Source organism: Chelonia mydas, chromosome 20 (genome assembly GCF_015237465.2).
Source record: "Chelonia mydas isolate rCheMyd1 chromosome 20, rCheMyd1.pri.v2, whole genome shotgun sequence".
In the NCBI taxonomy this organism is placed as follows: Eukaryota; Metazoa; Chordata; order Testudines; family Cheloniidae; genus Chelonia; species Chelonia mydas.
This window is the reverse complement of record NC_051260.2, coordinates 1,520,078-1,538,337: the sequence shown is the minus strand read 5'-3', so window position 1 is coordinate 1,538,337 and position 18,260 is coordinate 1,520,078. Positions and strand designations below refer to the sequence as shown.

At 68.6% G+C, this 18,260-nt stretch overlaps 1 protein-coding gene across 2 annotated transcripts; it reads left to right on the top strand.

The window, feature by feature from the left end:
• Positions 1-1,989: 1,989 nt before the first annotated feature.
• Positions 1,990-7,280, top strand: DDN (dendrin). Of its 2 annotated transcripts, XM_043533157.1 has the most exons (3): positions 1,990-2,381; positions 3,979-4,065; positions 4,620-7,280. In XM_043533157.1, exons 2-3 carry the CDS (start codon positions 3,992-3,994, stop codon positions 6,520-6,522), a joined length of 1,977 nt encoding a protein of 658 aa, XP_043389092.1. In that variant the 5' UTR covers positions 1,990-2,381; positions 3,979-3,991; the 3' UTR covers positions 6,523-7,280. The 2 variants fall into 2 exon arrangements, with proteins under 2 accessions (XP_043389092.1, XP_043389091.1); XM_043533156.1 differs by lacking the exon at positions 1,990-2,381 and having other exon boundaries at positions 3,130-4,065.
• Positions 7,281-18,260: the final 10,980 nt, after the last annotated feature.

Below are 18,260 nucleotides of genomic sequence, written 5' to 3'. Positions count from 1 at the left end.
TCCCCGCCCCCCCCCCAGCCCTCCCATTGCCCCTCACCCCTGACCCGCAGCCCCTGCTAGCCCAGCCAGGGCTCTCCCCCCCGCCCCGCCCCAGCCCTCCCATTGCCCCTCACCCCTGACCCGCAGCCCCTGCTAGCCCAGCCAGGGCTTTCCCCCCCCCGCCCTCCCATTGCCCCTCACCCCTGACCCGCAGCCCCTGCTAGCCCAGCCAGGGCTCCCCCCAGCCCTGCCAGTGCCCCTCTCTCCCGACCCGCAGCCCCTGCTAGCCCAGCCAGGGCTTTCCCCCCCCGCCCTCCCATTGCCCCTGACCCGCAGCCCCTGCTAGCCCAGCCAGGGCTCCCCCCCACCAGCCCTCCCATTGCCCCTCACCCCTGACCCGCAGCCCCTGCTAGCCCAGCCAGGGCTCCCCCCAGCCCTGCCAGTGCCCCTCTCTCCCGACCCGCAGCCCCCTACTACCCCAGCCCTGGGCTCCCCCCCCCACCCCGTCAATCCCGCTACCCCAGCCCTGGGGTTTGCCAGCAGGGGGCAGCACTGCACACACTCGCCTGGTGCATGGGCCCTGTAAGAGCCTCACTGGGGCCAGAAACAGCTGCCATGGGGGGCGTGTTCGATGCTGGGGCGTCTCCCTCCTACCCTCCCCCGCCCAGCACGGGGATTCGAACCTGAGTCGCTGCCCAGCACTGCTTGGGCCCTGGTCCCTTGCGGGGACCCCTGGGAACTGGCTAGCTGGAGCAAAGAGCAGGGCCTGCTGGTCCCCCCCCCCCGACCCAGTGGGTCACTGGGTGCTTTCGGCTCAACGGGTGGTGCAGGGGGGGTTGCTTCCCTGCCCGCCCCACAGTGTGACCATCCCCGGGGCGGGGTGGCCGGGAATCCGCTGAGCCTGCGTCGTTGTCCAGCCGTAAATCCCTGTTTGTTCCACCCGTGGGTTTTCTAAAAGGGCTGGAAAGAGCCAGGGGGCGAGGGGGGGTTGTAGGACCCCTCCTCCAGGCGCCAGCCTCTGGCAGCTCCCTGGTTCCCCTGGCTCAGAGACCCGCCGGGGAGCCGCTGGGCCGGGAGGGGTGGCCAGGCAGCCCAGGACAGCAGCCGGTCTGGGGGCGTCTGCAGGGAGGGGCCAGCTGGGGGAGGGGTAAGGAGGAAGGGAGCATGGGCTAGTGGTCAGAGCTGGGCACCAGGACGCCTGGGTTCTGAGCCTGAGCCAGAGGTAAGTACATGGCTCTTGGAGTCAGGACTCCTGGGTTCCTCTGTTCACAGGAGCCTCCTCAGTGCCCGGGACCCCGGCCTGGCTCTGCGCGTGGCCCCAGGGCCTTGCTAGCACAGGCTGGGTAGCCCAGCTGCTGTCCCTGGCCAGGAGGTCACCTGATTCCTTTGTTCTCCAGCCCTTTAGCTCTCACCTTGCAGGGGGAAGGGCCCAGGCCATCAGTGGCCAGGAAACAGGGTGTCGGCCCTTCTCTGTGTCCAGACCCCTGCACACACCTGCCCTCTAGGGCTCTGCAACAATCATACACCCTTACCCCACCCCCTAGATACTTAAGAACTGCCTAGGGGAAACTGAGGCACCCCCACACTATTCAGAGGAAACATTAAGAACAGTCCCACTTCGTCACATCATGGACACCCCCCACCTCACTGAAGGCATTGGCCTTTCACTACCTGGGCTTTGCCCCACCCCCCTAAGCAACCCCCACCACGGTCCCAAGGCTTGGCCTGCAGCCGCCTCTGACCTGGGGCGGGGGGGGAGAGTGGGGACATGGGCAAGGCTGGGAGCTTAAACTAGCTCCCATGAACTTAACTAGCAGCCACTTGTCTTGGGGAGGATCAGGATCAGCAGCGGGGGAACTAGGGGGGTGCCAGGTGCAGGCTGCAGGATGGGAGGCCTGGGGCTGCCAGGTGCAGGCTGCAGGGAAGGTGGGGAGGGGGTGACAGGTGCCGGGGGGTGGGGGGTGACCCACCCACCAGTGGCTGGGGCAGGTGTGGGGTCGACAGGCTTCCGTGAGCTCCAAGCCCAGCAGTGTCACCAACAGGCCTCTTGAGAACGGGGGTCTCGAGGCAAGGGACATGGTGGGGGACTTTCATCCCCCCCCCCCCCAAGTCCTCGCCCATCTCAGTGCCCCAGCTCCCCTGCATGGCGAGGCTTCGCCAGCCCTGGCGCCTCCCCGGGCGGTGCTGAGCCAGGCACATTCCCTGCCGGGTGGGAGGCTGCGAGGGCCCGGGGGGGCTGAGGAATAACACGGCCCCAGAGCCGCCTGCTCCTGTCAGTGCTGCCGTCCCGGCTCCAGGGCCCTGCAATCCAGCTGGGGTCGGTGTCCGAGGGCCGCGGCTCGGAGGGGGCGAAGGCGCCGATCCAGCCCAGAGCCCAACGAGCGACGGAAACAGGCAGCCAGGTCATGGGGGGCAGGGCTGAGAGGTGGGCACAGGGGGCGTCTGCCCAGGCTTGTCTCCCGCACTGGGTGCGGCCTGGTACCTCCCTGCCCTGGGGGCCGGATCCTGCTCTGGCCCGGGTGGGAGCCCTGAGTCTGAGGGGGCCATGACCCCGTCCCGATCTCCTGGGTTCCCGTCAGCAGTACTGAGCAGGGACCCTTGTCCCCAGTGCACACCCTGGGCAGAGCAGAGCAGAGCCCCCCACCTGCTGCTCTGCCCAGAGGGATAAGCCCCCAGCCCGACTCGTTGGGGCCCCCGCTATCGCCTCGGCAGAGCCCCCCAGCCCCTCTCGGCAGAGCTGGTGCCACCCGTGCCGGGGCCCGTTGCCATGCCGGCGCCTGGTTGCTAGGTTTCGCTCGGAGCCGGCGTGGGCTGCAGCACGTTGTGCCAAACCTTGTAATTTTTGTGATTGCGGCATCTCTCGGGGGGAAGGGGGGGTCCCTGTGTAAAGCCTGGGGGGGCTGAGCCCTGACCCTCCCCCTTCAGTGGGTTCATTCCTCCATGCCCCGTGTGGCAGGCTCAGGGCTGAGGCACCGTGGCCCTGGCCGGGCGAGGCATCCTGGCGCCCAGCCCCACACGCCCCTCCCAGAGCCGGGGACAGAACCCAGGCGTCCTGGCTCTAACCACTAAGCAGCTTTGCTCGGCGCTGCCCCCTCCCCCGGCAGGGCTGGGGGGGTGTCGTGACACCAGCAGAGCTTTGGTGGGGGGGATAGCAGCTGGGAGGCCCTTTCAGTCGTGGGGGGCAGGTACCACGCGCCCATCGCCTTGCCGAGGCCCTAGCGCTGCTGGGTGGAGGGATCCCCATTAACCCAGCAATGACCCCCCCACACACGGGCCCCAGGCTGAGCTGAGCTCCGCCCAGCTGGGCTTGCAGGAGGTGCCGTCAGCAGGTACGTGGGGGCAGCCCAGGGTCTGGGGCATCACTTGGGAAGGGGGTGTCCCCCAGCAACAAGCCCCAGGCCCCCCATGACCACGTGGTGTCCCGCAGAGCAGTCGGGGAGCGGGCAGCATTCATGGGGTTCAGCTGCAGGTCCTGCCATCGTCCATGGCCCAGCCAGGCGCCAGTGGGTGCTGGGGGGAGCAGGGTGTCTGCAGGGCACCGGGAGAGGGGCCATGCCAGGTATCCTGGCAGGGGCCAGGCTGCAGGCCCGGCTGGGGAGCTGCGTGTGTTTCAGGGCGTGCACGGTCCAAGCACTCTGAGTGTGTGTGTGCATGCTGCGTGCCTGTCTCCCCGTGTGCACGCTCTGTTCCGGCTGCTGGCAGGCTGGCACTCACCCGCCCGCACAAAGAGCTGCTCCCGACACAGCCCTGGCGCAGAGCTCCCAAGCTCGCAAGCAGCCCGTGGGCGCAGGCAGCCCCCAGCCCTCCCTCTCCGCGGAGCGCTCCCTCGTGGGCTCGCCCGGCTCACCACGCCCGGACAAGCAAGTCCCCTGGGACCATGCTGGGCTGCCCAGTGCTGGGGGGCCATGAGCCATGGGGGGCACCGGGCACTGGGCACCTGCAGATCTGCAAGCGGACGGACCTGCTGGTGGTTGAGATTAACACGGTCTCTTGTTGCAGCCACGGCAGCGCCATGGACCCAGGGCACTGGCCCGCACGGGGCTCCGGCACCCCCTGGATCTACCGGAGCATCTCGGGGGAGTACGCGTGAGTCAGGGCCTGTCTCACTAGATCATTCCTCCCGGGGGGCGGAGGGCATCGCTTTGCAAAGCTTTTCCCTAGGCTCGCTTGCCTGAGCAGGGGGCTGCAGGTCAGGAGTGAGGGGCACCGGCAGAGTTGTGTGACGGGGGGAGCCCAGGGCTGGGCTAGAAGGGGGCTGTGGGTCAGCACTGGGACGCATCTCCCCTTTCCCTGGCGTCAACCCAACAGGGCCCCCCTGCCCCTGCACTGCTGGCCAAGGCTCCCCGATTCCCATCAGTCACCCCCGCTTCCTGCACACGGCAAACCCCACTGCTGCCCTCCCCGCGGGGCCAGGAAAGCCAGGGGGTGTCTGCCAGGGTGGGAGAGGCAGTGCTAGGAGCAGGGTCGCCCCACGTTCCACCCTGGTGTGCACCCCCCCCCAGTTAGTGGGACCCTCCCCACCCCCACAGTGAGCTATCCGGGGCCTCTGAGCCCCACCCCCGGCAAGCGGCCTAGCAGTGGGTGGGGCGGCTGGGTCCCCTCCCGCCAGGCTGGGCCCTGAGCGGGTCTCTGCCTTGCAGGTGTCTGGAGAAGCGCCTCGCGGCTGAGCTGTGGCCGGCCCGGCGCCCGGGGCCCCGTGCGCACCAGGACCCCACGTGGAGCAAGACGATTCCTCCGCAGCACCTGCCCTCCAGCGGCGACCCCCTGCTGGGGAAGGGGGCGCCAGGGGACTGGGACGCCCCCAACGAGAGGAAGCCGAGGGGCGGCTCGGAGGGCAGGAGGGGCCTGGGCTGGGCAGCCCCCCCAGAGAGGAGGGGGCAAGGGGCAGCGGCCAGCGTCCTGGGCAGGAGGCGGCTGGCAGGGAGCGCCGGGGGGGCACCCCCAGCCGGGCCCCCCAGCTATGAGACCCACATGCTGAGGCGGCTCCGGGTGGGGCAGGGCAGCCGCAAGCCGAACGAGCCGCGGCCCCCACCCTATGTCTCGCCCCCCGCCTACGACGCACCCCACCGCACCCTCCCCACCAAGCGGCCCCGCGCCGCCCCCAAGCCGCCGGCTGCCAAGCGGGGCCGGGCAGCACCCCATGGGAAGGGGCCCGCCGGAGGCAGCCCGGAGCCCACCCCCTGCTCAGGCCGCCCCCGGCAGCGGCTGGCCAGGCTCCCCGAGGAGGTCCTGGGTGGCTGGAGCTACCACGCGGGGTCGGGCTCCCTGGGGCGCCGGGCTGGGTCAGGGCTCTTCTGCCCGGGGCTGGAGGGCGCGGTGCGACCCACGGCCCGGGGTGGCTCGGCCGACTCCCTCTTCCGCCCGCTGTCCACCCCAGACGGTGGCAGCCACACGCTGCCCCGGGCATCCGGAGAGGCTGGCAGGGCCCATGGCTCCGGGGGCTGGGATGCAGGGGGGCCCAGCTCTGCCCCGGGATGGCAGCGACTCCCCTCCGGCTGGGGCTTTGGCTATGCGCCCAGCTCCAGGGGCAGCGCCGGGAGTGGGCAGCGGGAGGGCTGGGAGCAGAGGGGCCGGCCAGAACGCAGGGCACCCCCTTCTCCCCACCCCGCGGGGAAGGCACCTGGCCAGTCCCCCACAACCGAAGGCCGAAGCTGCCATGGGGGCGTCTTTGTGATCGATGCCACCTGCGTGGTGATCCGCGCCGAGTACATCCCGCCCCCCCGGCGGAAGCAGGTGCAGCTCCTGGGGTCCCCCCCGCCCCGGGACCCGGCCTCGCCATGCCAGAGGCTGCTCTTGGCCAGCCGACCCCACCTTGGGGCCTCCGAGTGGGCGGCAGGGCCCCCACCGCCTTCCCCTTCCCACGGGGCCGGCTCCCTGGGGGAGAGGGCGGCTCGCATCTTGGGGCTCCCCACGGCCGAGCTGGGCCTGGTGGAGCAGCAAGGGTCCTGTGCCCCGCAAGAGACCCCTGGGCGCTGGGGCCAGCAGGCAGGAGCAGCCCTTCCTGGCAGCCCGGAGCCGCTGGTGGGGGTCCCCAGAGTGCATGGGCTGCCCAGCCCGGCTGCTTCCCCCGAAGAGCCGCCGGGGGTCCCGTGCAGCAGGGAGACCCCTGGGGATGGCACCCATCCACCAGCGGACCCCGGGCCGGGTTGGGGCAGGGAGGCTCCCGGGGACGGTGCCAGTCGCGGCGAGCCGCAGGCCCTGCGTCCCCGAGCCCGGCCCGGCGCCAAGCGCCCGGCGCTCTGCACCCGCGACCTGCGCGAGGCCGTGTCCCGCATCCGCCGGCACACGGCGCCCGACTCGGACACGGACGAGGAGCCCGAGGGCCCGGCCCCGCGCAGCCCTGTGGCCTGGGGGGGGCGCCCGCGCCACGACGCCCTGGCCTACAGCAGCAGCAGCCTGGAGAGCAGCGGCTCCGACGCCACCGTCCGCCCGGCCGGCCAGGGGGGGCTCCCGGGGGCCGGGGCGGGACCCAGCCCTGAGGCTGGGCGGCCAGGGGGGTTGGAGTTGAGCGGGGCCGGGGCAGCGGGGCCCAGAAGGGGGTGAGGGCAATGGAAGGGCCCTGCCCCACTCGTGCACCCTGCGCTTTTTTCCCCTTGCCCCTGCCCTCCTCTCTCTTTCTCACATATTTAGGAGGGGCGGGGCCTGGCAGGGCGTGTCCATGAGGGGCGTGTCCTGACAGGGTGTGGCTTGGTGGGGTATGGCTGAGCCGGGCAACTCAAATACCCCTTAGTTTTGGGAGAACAAGGCTGACCCCCAGAAGGGCTCATCACCAGGGGTGGGGCTGGGAGCCCAGAGGGGTGCAGGGAGCCGACTGGAACGGACGCACCGGGTTAGACCCAGCTAGGCCCCCCAGGCCGGGCTCCCTCTCACGCCATCTGCGTAGTCAGTGCCGGCCTGGCACCCCGGGCCCTGTCACCGTTCCTGGCAGAGCCGTAACAAGGCGTTTTAGCGCCTGTGGTGAGCAAGCATATTTGCACACACTCCCATCGGGTTTTTTCACCATTTTTACACCCCATTCCCCCCCCACCCCCCGTGCCTTTGCACCCTGGGCAGCTGCCCCACTCACCCTGCCCTGGATACGGCCCTGCCAGGGGGCAGTTAATGGAGGATTCTGTGTCTGTACCCCAGAATCTTCTGTGTGAATTGAGCCTGCTGTAAAATGTTCCACAGAGAAATAAACCCCTGGGGGGGCCTCTGCCCCGGCCTTGTTGCCCTGTCTGTGAGTTTATACCCTGACCAACCCCTCGCTACTTGCAGCTGCCCGGGCCTGGACTCCTGTGCAGCTTTGCTGACAAACAGCTGCAGGGCTCTGCCCCAGAGGTGGCTGCATTCCATTGCTGGGTGAGGGATCCCCTGTGCCTCCAAACAGCTGCTGCACCCCACCCCAGAGGTGGCTGCATTTCCCTGCTGGGCGGAGCCATTGCTGGGGAAAGAGGCTTTGGGCTCCTTGGAGATGAAAGGCCTTCAAGAAACAGGCGAGTCACAACACTGGGTTGCTGACTCCCTGGTGGGGGGCGGGCGGGGTGAGAATCCCCGACCCCGGCACCAGGGTTCACAACCAAACGCAGGGAGGGTAGAAGAGACCCTCCCCCCCGCGCCCATCCCCAAACAATTGGGAGGCGGCTGGAGGCCGCCGTTCCCGTAACCGCCACTAGAGGGCGCCACGCACCCAAGTTTGCCCCGCAGCCGGCCCGCGGGCGCAGCTCCCAGCCCCCTGGCACGCGGGGCGGGGCTCCGGGGCGCGGCTCGGTCCCGGGGCTCTTTGTTTGGGGGGAGCTTCTCCCCACCCCCATCGCAGCCGCCGGCCTGCCCCCGCAGCAAAGCTGTATTGAATAACATGGGTCTGTGGAGGCCAGGGGCTGGGAGAGAACCCAGGAGTCCTGGCTCCCAGCCCCCCACGCTCACACCCCCGCTAGACCCCACTCCCCTCCCATAATAGACACCAGGAGTCCTGCCCCCCCGCCATCCCTCCAGATGCATGAATCCTGGGTGGGGTATTTCGGTGCTGGGGGAGGCGTGGCCCTTGGCAGCCTCGCTGGGTCCCCGTGGGCAAGGGGGGGGCAATGAATGAGTGAAGGGCCCCCCCTTGCCAACCTTTGGTTTGGGCTGTGGCTGAGGGCTCTGACCTCACGGGGCACCTGGGGAGCTGCTGGGACTCCAGCAGGTGAGTCACCCGGGGGATGGCAAAAAGCCCCCCCGCCCCCCATGCTGGGACAGCCACCACCTCTTACTCATGCTGCCCATGGGGGAAGGATCCCCCAGCTGGAAAGAAAACAAACCGCACAACTAATGTGTCCAATTTGCACTTTATTTAAAACCAGCTCCTCCACCTCCCGCGGGCCCTGTCATTATCTCCCTGACACAGGTCTGCAGCAGCCGGCTGGGACCTCACTGCCCAGGGCAGCCAGGAGGTGCCATGCACCGGGGAATGAGTGTGGGACCCAGGAGTCCTGACTGATTCCCGCTCTGCCCCAGTAGGCAACGTTCCCCACCCACTGCTGGGAATGGAACCCAGGAGTCCTGCCTCCCGGCCCCCCTACTCCAACCCACTAGACCCCGCTCCTCACCCCGAGCCAGGGAGAGAACCCAGGAGTCCTGCCTCCCAACCCCCCCTGCTCTAACCCATGTAGACCCCTCTCCCTTCCTGTCATTGGAAATAGAACCCAGGTGTCCCAGACCTAATCCCAGTCACCCCCATCACCTGGTCTAGCTCCTCCCTTTCCTTGTATTTCCCTGGGAGTGCCAGGCCCCGGACCCCTCCCCTCCGTTGGCTGGAGCCCCAGCCTGGCCCTCAGACCCCAGGCCAAGGGGCTCCCCGCCCCAGCCCTAGGGGCAAAGATTCCAGCCCCCCACGGGGCTCGCTGCGGGGGAATCATCTTTACTGTCCTTTAGCTAACCCCGTGTCTCCTGGCGCCCTGGACTCCGGCCGCCCCCCCAGCCGGAGCATGTCCCGGATTCCGGGCAGGGGTGAGCTCGGGCTCTGAGTCAGGCGGGTAAATATAACCCCCAGCGCAGGATCCTGCTGTCAGCCACTCACACTTTCCTTTTTTAAGGAGCCTTTTCGAGGTGGACTCTGCCCGCCAACACAAAGGCCTGGCGCTGGCCGCTCTCCCGCCCCCTGCGGTGCCAGCCCGAGCCCTATTTCAGGACTGCGATGACTTTCTCGCCTTGTTTCCTTTTAAAGAGACCCCGGCAGGTTAAAAAAACCAACCCTCACCCCCCAGCTGGAGCGCTCCCCTCCCGGCGGCTTGGCCAGGGGCCGCAGGCACCAAGTTCTGCTCACTCTCGATTGCTGGGATCCCGTGTGGACACCGGGCCCCGGGGAGAGCTGGGGGGCCCCGGGCCAGAAGGGCCAGTTCCCAGTGTCTCCAGGCCGGGGATCCCAGCCCGTCACCCTGGCCTCTGGCCCCTCACAGCTGGCTGAGCCAGAACCTGTGTGTGCCACTTGGCTGAGAGCTTGGGAGACCCACAGGTGCTATCAGATCCCCCCTTGCTGTTCACACCGGCCGAGACCTGCCCCTGTGCCCCCCTGTGGGCCAGCCCCACACACATGGGCCCACCTTCCCCGGGCCCCAGCATCTGGCTTTACCATGGAAAGGGCTCTGTGCCCCCCTGGCTGGTCACGTGACCCACGTCCCAGAGCGTCTCCTCTCGGCTGCCCGTTCAGGCTGGCCCCCCGGGCACCCAGCCGGGACGGACGCGGAGCGGGAACGGTGGGGTCGTTGTGGATCGTGCCAGGTGTTGTGGGGGTGCCCAGCAGGGCCAGGGCCCCACCGCTGAAGGGGCTGTAGATAGAGATGGGGCTGATTCCTGCATCGCACCCCCACCTCCTCTTTCCTCAGGGGTCACTTGTCCCAGGGCAAAATGCAAACCACAGAGGTGGTATGTTGCACCCCCTGGGGTAAGAACTGCCCAGGGTGCTGGGGGGCCAGGACACTAGTCTGGGGGTGGGGAGGGGCACAAAGGGGGCCCATGGCCCAGGGGGCAGTGCACACATTCTCTGCTGAGTGCTGGCTGCTCTCAGGGGTGAGCGGGTTGGTTTGGGGTCCAGGCTGCGGTACTTTCAGGGCCTGATTTCCGGGGGTGCCACGCAGCCATGGACCCCGCCTGGTGCCCTGGCACTCAGCAGAGCTGAGCCTCCCTGAAAACCAGGGCCACTTGGTCTAACTGGCCTCAATTGATGGGAGCCCAGCTGGCAGGGGAGCAGGGAGGGGGGCAGAGCAAAAGTGTTTGGCCCCCCAGGGCCTTGGTGGACTGCCCAGGGCTCCAGCCGTGTTGAGCCCACGGGCAGGTGGGGAGCTCGAGCTGCAGCTCCTTCATCCCTTGGCCCGTCTGCTGAGGCAGGGCGGATCCGGCATGTAGCTTCCATGACACCCGGAGTGAGCTGTGACCCACCAAACTCAACTCACGGCACCGTCTGATGGGAACAACCTGCCGGAGCTGCTAACAGGGGCCTAGACTGGACCCAGCCACTCACAGGTGAGAGGCTCCTACCACCCCGCCCAAGCCAGCCTGGCCTGCTCCCCAGGGCCTGCTGAGCCCACTCTTTACCAATGCCCCCTGGGGCAGTGGTTCCCTGGTCTCTGCCTGCCCCACGCTGGGTGTTTCCCCATCAGCCCTGCCCCCCATTGCCCCCAGGCTGGTGGTGGGTGGGTTTGGAAATGGGCCGCAGAGCCCAGGTGATTGGTGCAGCCCTGCCCACTGCTGCTTGGACTAAGCCCCTCTCGCCTGTGGGTCATGAGCCCTGTAGTGCTGACGGCTACCAGAGATTCTCCTCTGGTGGGAATGGCGGGGGCTGGGAAGTTCGGACTCCTCTCCTGCCGTCTCGCCGTAGTCTCGGGCGCCCGCGCTGAGCCAGGCAGCCATGGATTTGTGGCAAGACCGGACTCAGCCGGTTCGGGGAGCACAGGGGGCTCAGTTCTGATCCGCCCCCCGAGCTGCAGGATGGAAACGTCCCCAAAGCCCAGGTGAAGCCAGCTGGTGTGTGGGGGCAGGGGGCCCGGGCGCTCTGAGCAACGGGGGTGTCAGACCCCCAGGCCCTGGGAGGGCACCCCCTGCCCTGGCACTTGCCCTGCTCCGTGGGGGTGGAAGCCGACACGGTGGGTGCGCCACAGACTGCGGGGGAAGACCGGGACGATGGTTTCCATGAGCCGAGCGCTGCCCAAACCCCTCCCAGCTCCCTGCTGAGAAAATGACCGTCTAAATCCAGCTCCGGCCGGTGCCAGAACCTCAGCTGCCCTCTGCCCCCAAACCCAGCACATGCCGGCTGAACTGCGGGGAGGATGGGCCGAGCCCCCCGCAAACCCTGCTCCCCTGCGAATCACTCACCCAGCTCTCCCTGAGGCCCTGCCCCTGGCCCAGGGGGTCTGAGTACTGGCCAAAGGTGGGGATTGGGTCCTCCTCCCCCTGGGCACTCCCCACGGTACCGTCCCCCCAAGCCCCATGCACCGGGGGGGTGTGTGCACATGCGTGTGTTATCACACATCCCTCTGTGCGTGTGCACGCTCAGAGCCTGCACGGGGACGTGTGTCCTCACACTGAGTGCAGGCTGCCATGCGGGTGGGCATGGGATGCGTGTGCGGGTTGGGGACCTGTGAACACATCCGGTGGTGTCCAGGTGCCAGCCCAACACGTGTGTCTGGGTGTTGTGTATGGAGTGCGTGTGTGCGCACGCTGGTGGGTGAGCGTGTGACGCACTGGGGGGTGTCTGTGATGTGTGACACGCAGAGTGTGGTGCCATGAGGGGCGCACGATACACCAGCTGTGAGAGGGGCTGACTCCATCTCTGCTCTTCTCTCTCGAGCCGGGCTGGGCCCGCGGACTCCCCCTGACCTTTGACCCCAGCCATGGCCAGGGCGGGTGGGGGCGAGCGGGCGGCGGTGCCCACAGGTGGGCTGGGCGAGCTGCCCAGGGCCCCGGCCACGCAGCCTCTGACTGGTCCGGGTGACACAGGAGCTGCCCGATCCCGCCAGCAGACCTGCAATTAGGACAGATCCCGGCTTGACCACAAGCCCCAAATTCCCAGCGGGGGCCTCTCGTCTGGGATGCCCGGGGCGGCGCAACGTCACCGGAGCGTTTCCACTGCAACCCCCCCTCCGGCTGGGAAAACTCCCCCTCCCCTGAGGGCGGCTGGGAGTCCCCGGCCAGGGCAAGAGGGGGCCCCAGTAAGGATGCACCTGCTGGCACTGGGTAGAGGAAGGGGCCCCCGGCTCCTCCATACCCCCTTTGTCCTGTTGGGCTCCCCAGCCTGGTATCCCTGCCCCACCGCGGGTCTAAGTACGGGGCCCCCCCAACGGTGAAAGGTCCCATGCCCAGGGGGTGCTGGGAGGAGTCCCCGGCATGCCTGGCATGGGGCGAGGGCTTGGGTACCTGCTCGGGAGCAGGCTGGCAGGGCAGGGGGAAATGAGCCTTACATGGGATTGGAGGGGCAGCGGAACGGGGCAGCTCTGCTCCCCGCACCTCATCGTGCCCCCCCTGCACCCACAGCGCCCCCTACTGGGAGAGGCTGGGGCTGGAGTAGCCAGGCACTCCCCCCCCGCCCAGCCAGCGCCCTGCCCTGCACCCCCAGCGCCTCCTGCTGGCACCACGTTGTGCCTGCTGCTCTCTGGCTCCGCTGTGTTTGACTCTGGGCCCCGGTGCAGTGCAGAAACCAGAGCAGCGAGCGGCCGTAGCCAGCTCTGGGGGGGGGGGGGGGTTGGGGTGCATGGGGGGGCACGATGAGGGGAATCCAGATGTGAACCCGCCGCCCACAGAGGAGGGAGCGCCTGAGTCACGGCAAGCGGCCGGCCACCGCCCGCCCCGTTCCTGTAACGCCCAAGGCTGGCCGGGGAATCTGCTCCCAATTTGCCTGGCCTGGCGCGGCCCTGCAGGACAGACCGGCCCGAGAAATCCGCCCTCACCTGGTGGGCGGCGGGGTGGGAGCAGAGGACGCTCGGAAAGGCAACGAGTTTGGCCAGGTCTCAGCTGCCTTCTGGCGGCTGGAGATGATCGAGACCCCCCACCCTCCTCGCCATCCCCTCCCATCCACAGCCCCCGGCCCTCCCCGACCCTGGAGCTGTGCGAGGAGCTTTCGGTCCTGAATGGCTCCTTCCCGGCATGGCCCAGCCCGCAATCTGGGCGCCGGTCGCCAGCCGGGGCGCAGGGGGGTCCCAGCAGGTCCCAGGAGGAGGGGGCGGGTGCGCACCCGTGTATGCATGTGTGTGCTTGTGTGTTCACATCTGTACAGGCTCGTGTGTGTGCGTGCGCACCCCCAGGCCTTGCACCCCGTTGTGTGTCCGTGGACCCCGCACTGTGTCTCTGGCGTGCGGTGAGTGCCAGGGGCTCGGGGTCTCAGCCAGCAGTAGCCCCGGGGCCTGGCTGGGGAGCAGGCCTGGGCAGTGTCTCCACGCTGCATGGCTGGAACAGCTCCCCAGTGCCGACCTCCTCCCCGCTCCCCCTGGCTCTGGGGAACCCCGACCTCCCTCCCCGCTGGCCACACACGCTGGGGGCAGGGCCGGGCCGGGTTTGGCCTCTCGCTGAACTGCCCAGCGCCGGGGAAGGGCTCCCGCGAGCGAGCGGCACGCCCGGGGCCCCGACTCACCACAGCCGGGAACAGCTGCTCGCTCAACCACAGCCACCCGCTCAGGCCTGGCTCCGGAGCGCAGCTCTGGGGCTCGCTCCCGGCCACACCCCTGCCAGCCACGGGGCCTCGGCCACACGGCGTGGAGCCAGCCGGGGGCCAGCACCAGCAGGGCCTGGCCCCTGGGGGAAGGGGGCTGGGGAAGGAGCCAGCTCGTCTCTGCTGGGCCAAGGCAGCAGGCTGGTGCCCAGATGCCAGGGCTGTGGGCACAGTGCAGACCAGAGCCCTTGTGTAACGCAAATGTCCGACAAACTTTTGGGAGGGGCTTGCTGGGGGGGGGAAGACTCCATATGCCTGATATTTACGGGGGGCACAGAGCAGGTGGGGGCTGGGCTGAGGGGCGCAGAGCTGCCGGTGGGGGCTGGGCTGGGGGGGCACAGAGCGGGCGGGGGCTGAGCTGGGGGGCGCAGAGCTGCCGGCGGGGGCTGGCTGGGGGGCACAGAGCTGCCGGCGGGGGCTGGCTGGGGGGCGCAGAGCAGGCAGGGGCTGGGCAGGGGGTGCAGAGCTGCCGGCGGGGGCTGGGCTGGGGGGCACAGAGCGGATGGGGGCTGGCTGGGGGGTACAGAGCTGCCGGTGGGGGCTGGCTGGGGGGCACAGAGCAGGCGGGGGCTGGCTGGGGGGGCACAGAGCTGCCGGCGGGGGCTGGCTGGGGGGGCGCAGAGCTGCCGGCGGGGGCTGGCTGGGGGGGCACAGAGCTGCCGGCGGGGGCTGGCTGGGGGTCGCAGAGCAGGCTGGGGCTGGGCAGGGGGTGCAGAGCGGGCGGGGGCTGGGCTGGGGGGCGCAGAGCGGGCGGGGGCTGAGCTGGGGGGCGCAGAGCTGCCGGCGGGGGCTGGCTGGGGGGGCACAGAGCTGCCGGCGGGGGCTGGCTGGGGGGCGCAGAGCAGGCTGGGGCTGGGCAGGGGGTGCAGAGCTGGCGGGGGCTGGGCTGGGGGGCGCAGAGCGGGCGGGGGCTGAGCTGGGGGGCGCAGAGCTGCTGGCGGGGGCTGGCTGGGGGGCGCAGAGCAGGCTGGGGCTGGGCAGGGGGGGCAGAGCGGGTGGGGGCTGGGCTGGGGGTGCAGAGCGGGCGGGGGCTGGGCTGGGGGGCGCAGAGCGGGCGGGGGCTGGGCAGGGGGGGCAGAGCAGGCTGGGGCTGGGCAGGGGGTGCAGAGCTGGCGGGGGCTGGGCTGGGGGTGCAGAGATGGCGGGGGCTGGGCTGGGGGGCGCAGAGCTGCTGGCGGGGGCTGGCTGGGGGGCGCAGAGCAGGCTGGGGCTGGGCAGGGGGTGCAGAGCGGGTGGGGGCTGGGCTGGGCAGCATGCAGGCCAAGGCGAGCCGCAGGCAGGCCTGACCCACGGCCTCTCCCCTCGGGAATGGGGCCCAAATTAAAGGCAGCTGGGCTGCTGTGGACGGGGCCTGGCCTGGCTTCTACTGCTGCTTCCCTGGGAGGGGGAGTCCCAGATTTACGTGCTGCAGCTGAGAGCAGGATCAGGCCCCGGACCTCCTGCCCCGCTCCTGCCCTGCCGGCCGCACACACCCAGGGCTCCGGCCGGGAGGCCCCGGGGCTGGTGGTGACCGACCCTTGGGGGCGATGGTGACGCGGGGGCTGGTTCGGGTTCGTACCCCTGCAGGTCTCAGCACAGGACACAATCCTTCAGGAAAGGAGGACTTGTGGCACCTTCGAGACTAACCAATTTATTTGAGGATAAGCTTTCGTGAGCTACAGCTCGCTTCATTGGACGCATTCAGCTGTAGCTCACGAAAGCTTCTGCTCAGATAAATTGGTTAGCCTCTAAGGTGCCACGAGTCCTCCTGTTCTTTTTGCAAATACAGACTAAAACAGCTGCTACTCTGAAACCTTCAGGAAAGGGTTCGCTCCGGAGACTCCAGGACAATCCGATGCAGTTGCAGCAGCCGGCTCCTGTTCCTTGGGGTCCCAGCTGGTCCTGGCCTGGCGACGGGGGGCAGCTCTGGGGCTGAGCGAGGGGGGGCAGCCGGCACGTCTGGGTTTGTTGTGGTGCAGCAGGGCTGTGGCAGTGCCTGGAGCTGGCTGCCGCGCCAGGGCCCAGCCCACGGTGAATGCGAAGGGGGCTCTCTGGGCACAGTCAGACCCTGTGGTTCCCGCGCCCCATAGACTGAGCACCCAACTGGGTTGCCCCTTTCCCATCCATTTAAATCCAGGCTGGGTAAAGCTGAGGGCACCCCAGGGCTGTCCCATCTCTGGCACCCAGGGACACCTGTTTGGAGCCTGCCCTACAGCACCCTGGCCCCATCACCAAGCTGCCTTTGCCCCCCTCAAGGCAGGGGATGGGGTGTCCTGTTGGGGCTAGCACTGACCCCCGGACAGCGATGATACCCGCCTCATCGGGTGGGGAAGGGGAGCTGAGAGCCTCTGTTTTGGCAGTGTGAACTTCCTCACAACAGTGCCCTCTTGAGGCCCCAGGGCTGTGAGCTTCCTCCTGGCACTGCTGTGTTGGGATTCCAGCCTGGTGAGCCTCAGGGGTGTATGTGAGGGTGCACGAGTGTGTGCGTGGGGGGTGAGTGTGCAAGTGTACACCTGGCCATGCCCACGAGAATGTGCCAGGCCCTCCCAGAGCCGAGAGCTTTGCACCTGGCCCTGCCCGCCCAGCCACCTGCCCACCTCCCTGTCGTGTGCTGTGCTGGGCCTGGGAGAGCGAGCCCACCCAGCCGCAGGGCAGCCGGGGCTGGGGGCAGGGCAGCTGGGGTGCCTGGGGATGGGGGGCCAGAGGCAGGAGGGGCAGGTGGGGTGCTGGTAGCTTCCTGCCCCAAGTCAGAAGCTTCTCTGTCACCGCGGCGGGGCCCACCAAGGCAGTGACTCGTGAGCCGTGGGGTTGGCAGGCTGGGCCTGGTGCTTGGCTCATCTGTTCCTAGCATCCTTCCCCTGCCCCTGCCCCTGCCCCACAGCATCCCTTCTCCACCCACTGGGCTGGCAGGGAGAGCTGGGAGGCCAGGGAGGGCCGCTCTCTGCTCATGGGGCTGGGGGAAGACGGGCGCTGGGCTGGCCTGCAATGATGCCCCTCCTGGCCCTCCACTTCCTCCCTGCTCTGGGCCCCAGCCTGCCCCACAGGGGCAGGCTCAGCCTGGCAGCTCCCAGCTTTTTTTTTTTTTTTTGAGGGGGGTGGAGCTGATTGCTGTAGCTCGGGGTGGGGATAATTGGGGGGTGGCTGTCTAGTGGGGACAGGCCCAGCACCACGCGGGCCAGCCCAGGAGGGAGGCGGGTTGCTGGCCGGAATGGGGAAGACAGCAGGGGCTGGGGGGGGGAGGGCAAGTAAAGGGGGGGGCTCAGGGTGCACGTAGATGAGCGAGGCCTCATGCTCCCCTGCCCCCACACTTCCACTGCCACCAGCATGGCAGCTGCACTGGGCCCTGGGCACGGACTGGGAGGGCTGGAGCCGTCCTGCGGTGTGGTTCCCACAGGCGGCCACAAGATGTCGCTGTGCAGTAGGCCAACCCCCACCGTCCTGGCCGGAGGGGGGGGAGCAGGGGTGCAGGGGGGGGGCCTGCCTGGGAACCTCGTGGGGGTGAATTCTCACCCCTTGCAAGGCGCTTGCAGGAGAGAAGAGCACGGGGCAGAAGTGGGGGGGTGGCGGGAGGGGGGGGAGAACAGCCCCCAGGCACCGCAGGGGTCAGATTGCTGCAGGATTGGTTCTGACCCCCCCCCCCCCCCCCGCCCAACTGCAGACCTGCCCTTTAGCTGCAAGGCCTGCTCTGGCGAGGTGTTCCCCACGCCTCGATGGGCCGGAGCTGGGGCCCTCACAGGCAACGCATGGGCCGTGCCCTGGCTTGAACCCCTGGCCCTGTAGCCTGGCCAAACCAGCCCCGCAGTACTCCAGAGGGCCGGCTGCAAGCCAGTGCAAAATGCACATGGAGAAGGAGTGGGCCTGTGGGTCCAGGGCCGCCATCCTCGCCCCGCACGGCCCAGGTTCTGCTGGGCGCTGTACTGCCAGGCCAGACCCCCGTCACTGGTGGGGCTGAGCAGCGAGCTGGGAGATGCCCGTCTCTGGGCCAGGGGCTGTGTATTTGCCCCTTGGCAGGCGCAGGGCCTTGTGGGCAGGCCCATGGTGCTCTGCGGTGCGGCCCCTCGGCTCAGCGAGAGGGGCTGGGGCGGGTGGGGGGACACAGCCTTGCGGCGTGAATGCGGCATTGTTAAGCAGGGCTGGAGTCACAGATAATTACCTCAATTAGTTACAATGGAAGAGTAATAAATACAGGCTTAGTGGCTCCTACCCACTGTGGTTTCTCAGATTAATCCAGCCCCGCCGACCAGACCTGAAAAGCATGATGGACAATTCATTAAACTCCCCAAATGCCACACAACCGTCCCGTGAAGGTTTGTATTAGACCCCTGGGGCTCTCAGCTTTGTCCCTAATTGTTTCTCTCAGGCCTTGGTCACCTAACAGCCAGGGGGTGGCGGGCTGCCTTTCCAGCAGATGCCGGCGTGCCCGCGGATTAGGGGCGATCCCTGCCACGGTTGCTGCGGTGCCTTAGCCCGACGGGACAGGAATGCTCCCGGGGAGGGGGGAAGCGGAGAGGCGGGCCCAGCCAGGTGGGGTATTCGCGGGACACAAAACCGGAGGCACAAGGAGTTAATTAGAAGGCAGGCAAGGGGCTGGTCAGGCCACAATGACGGGGCTGCGAGCGGAGACGGCTAAATTACTTCCGAGGAT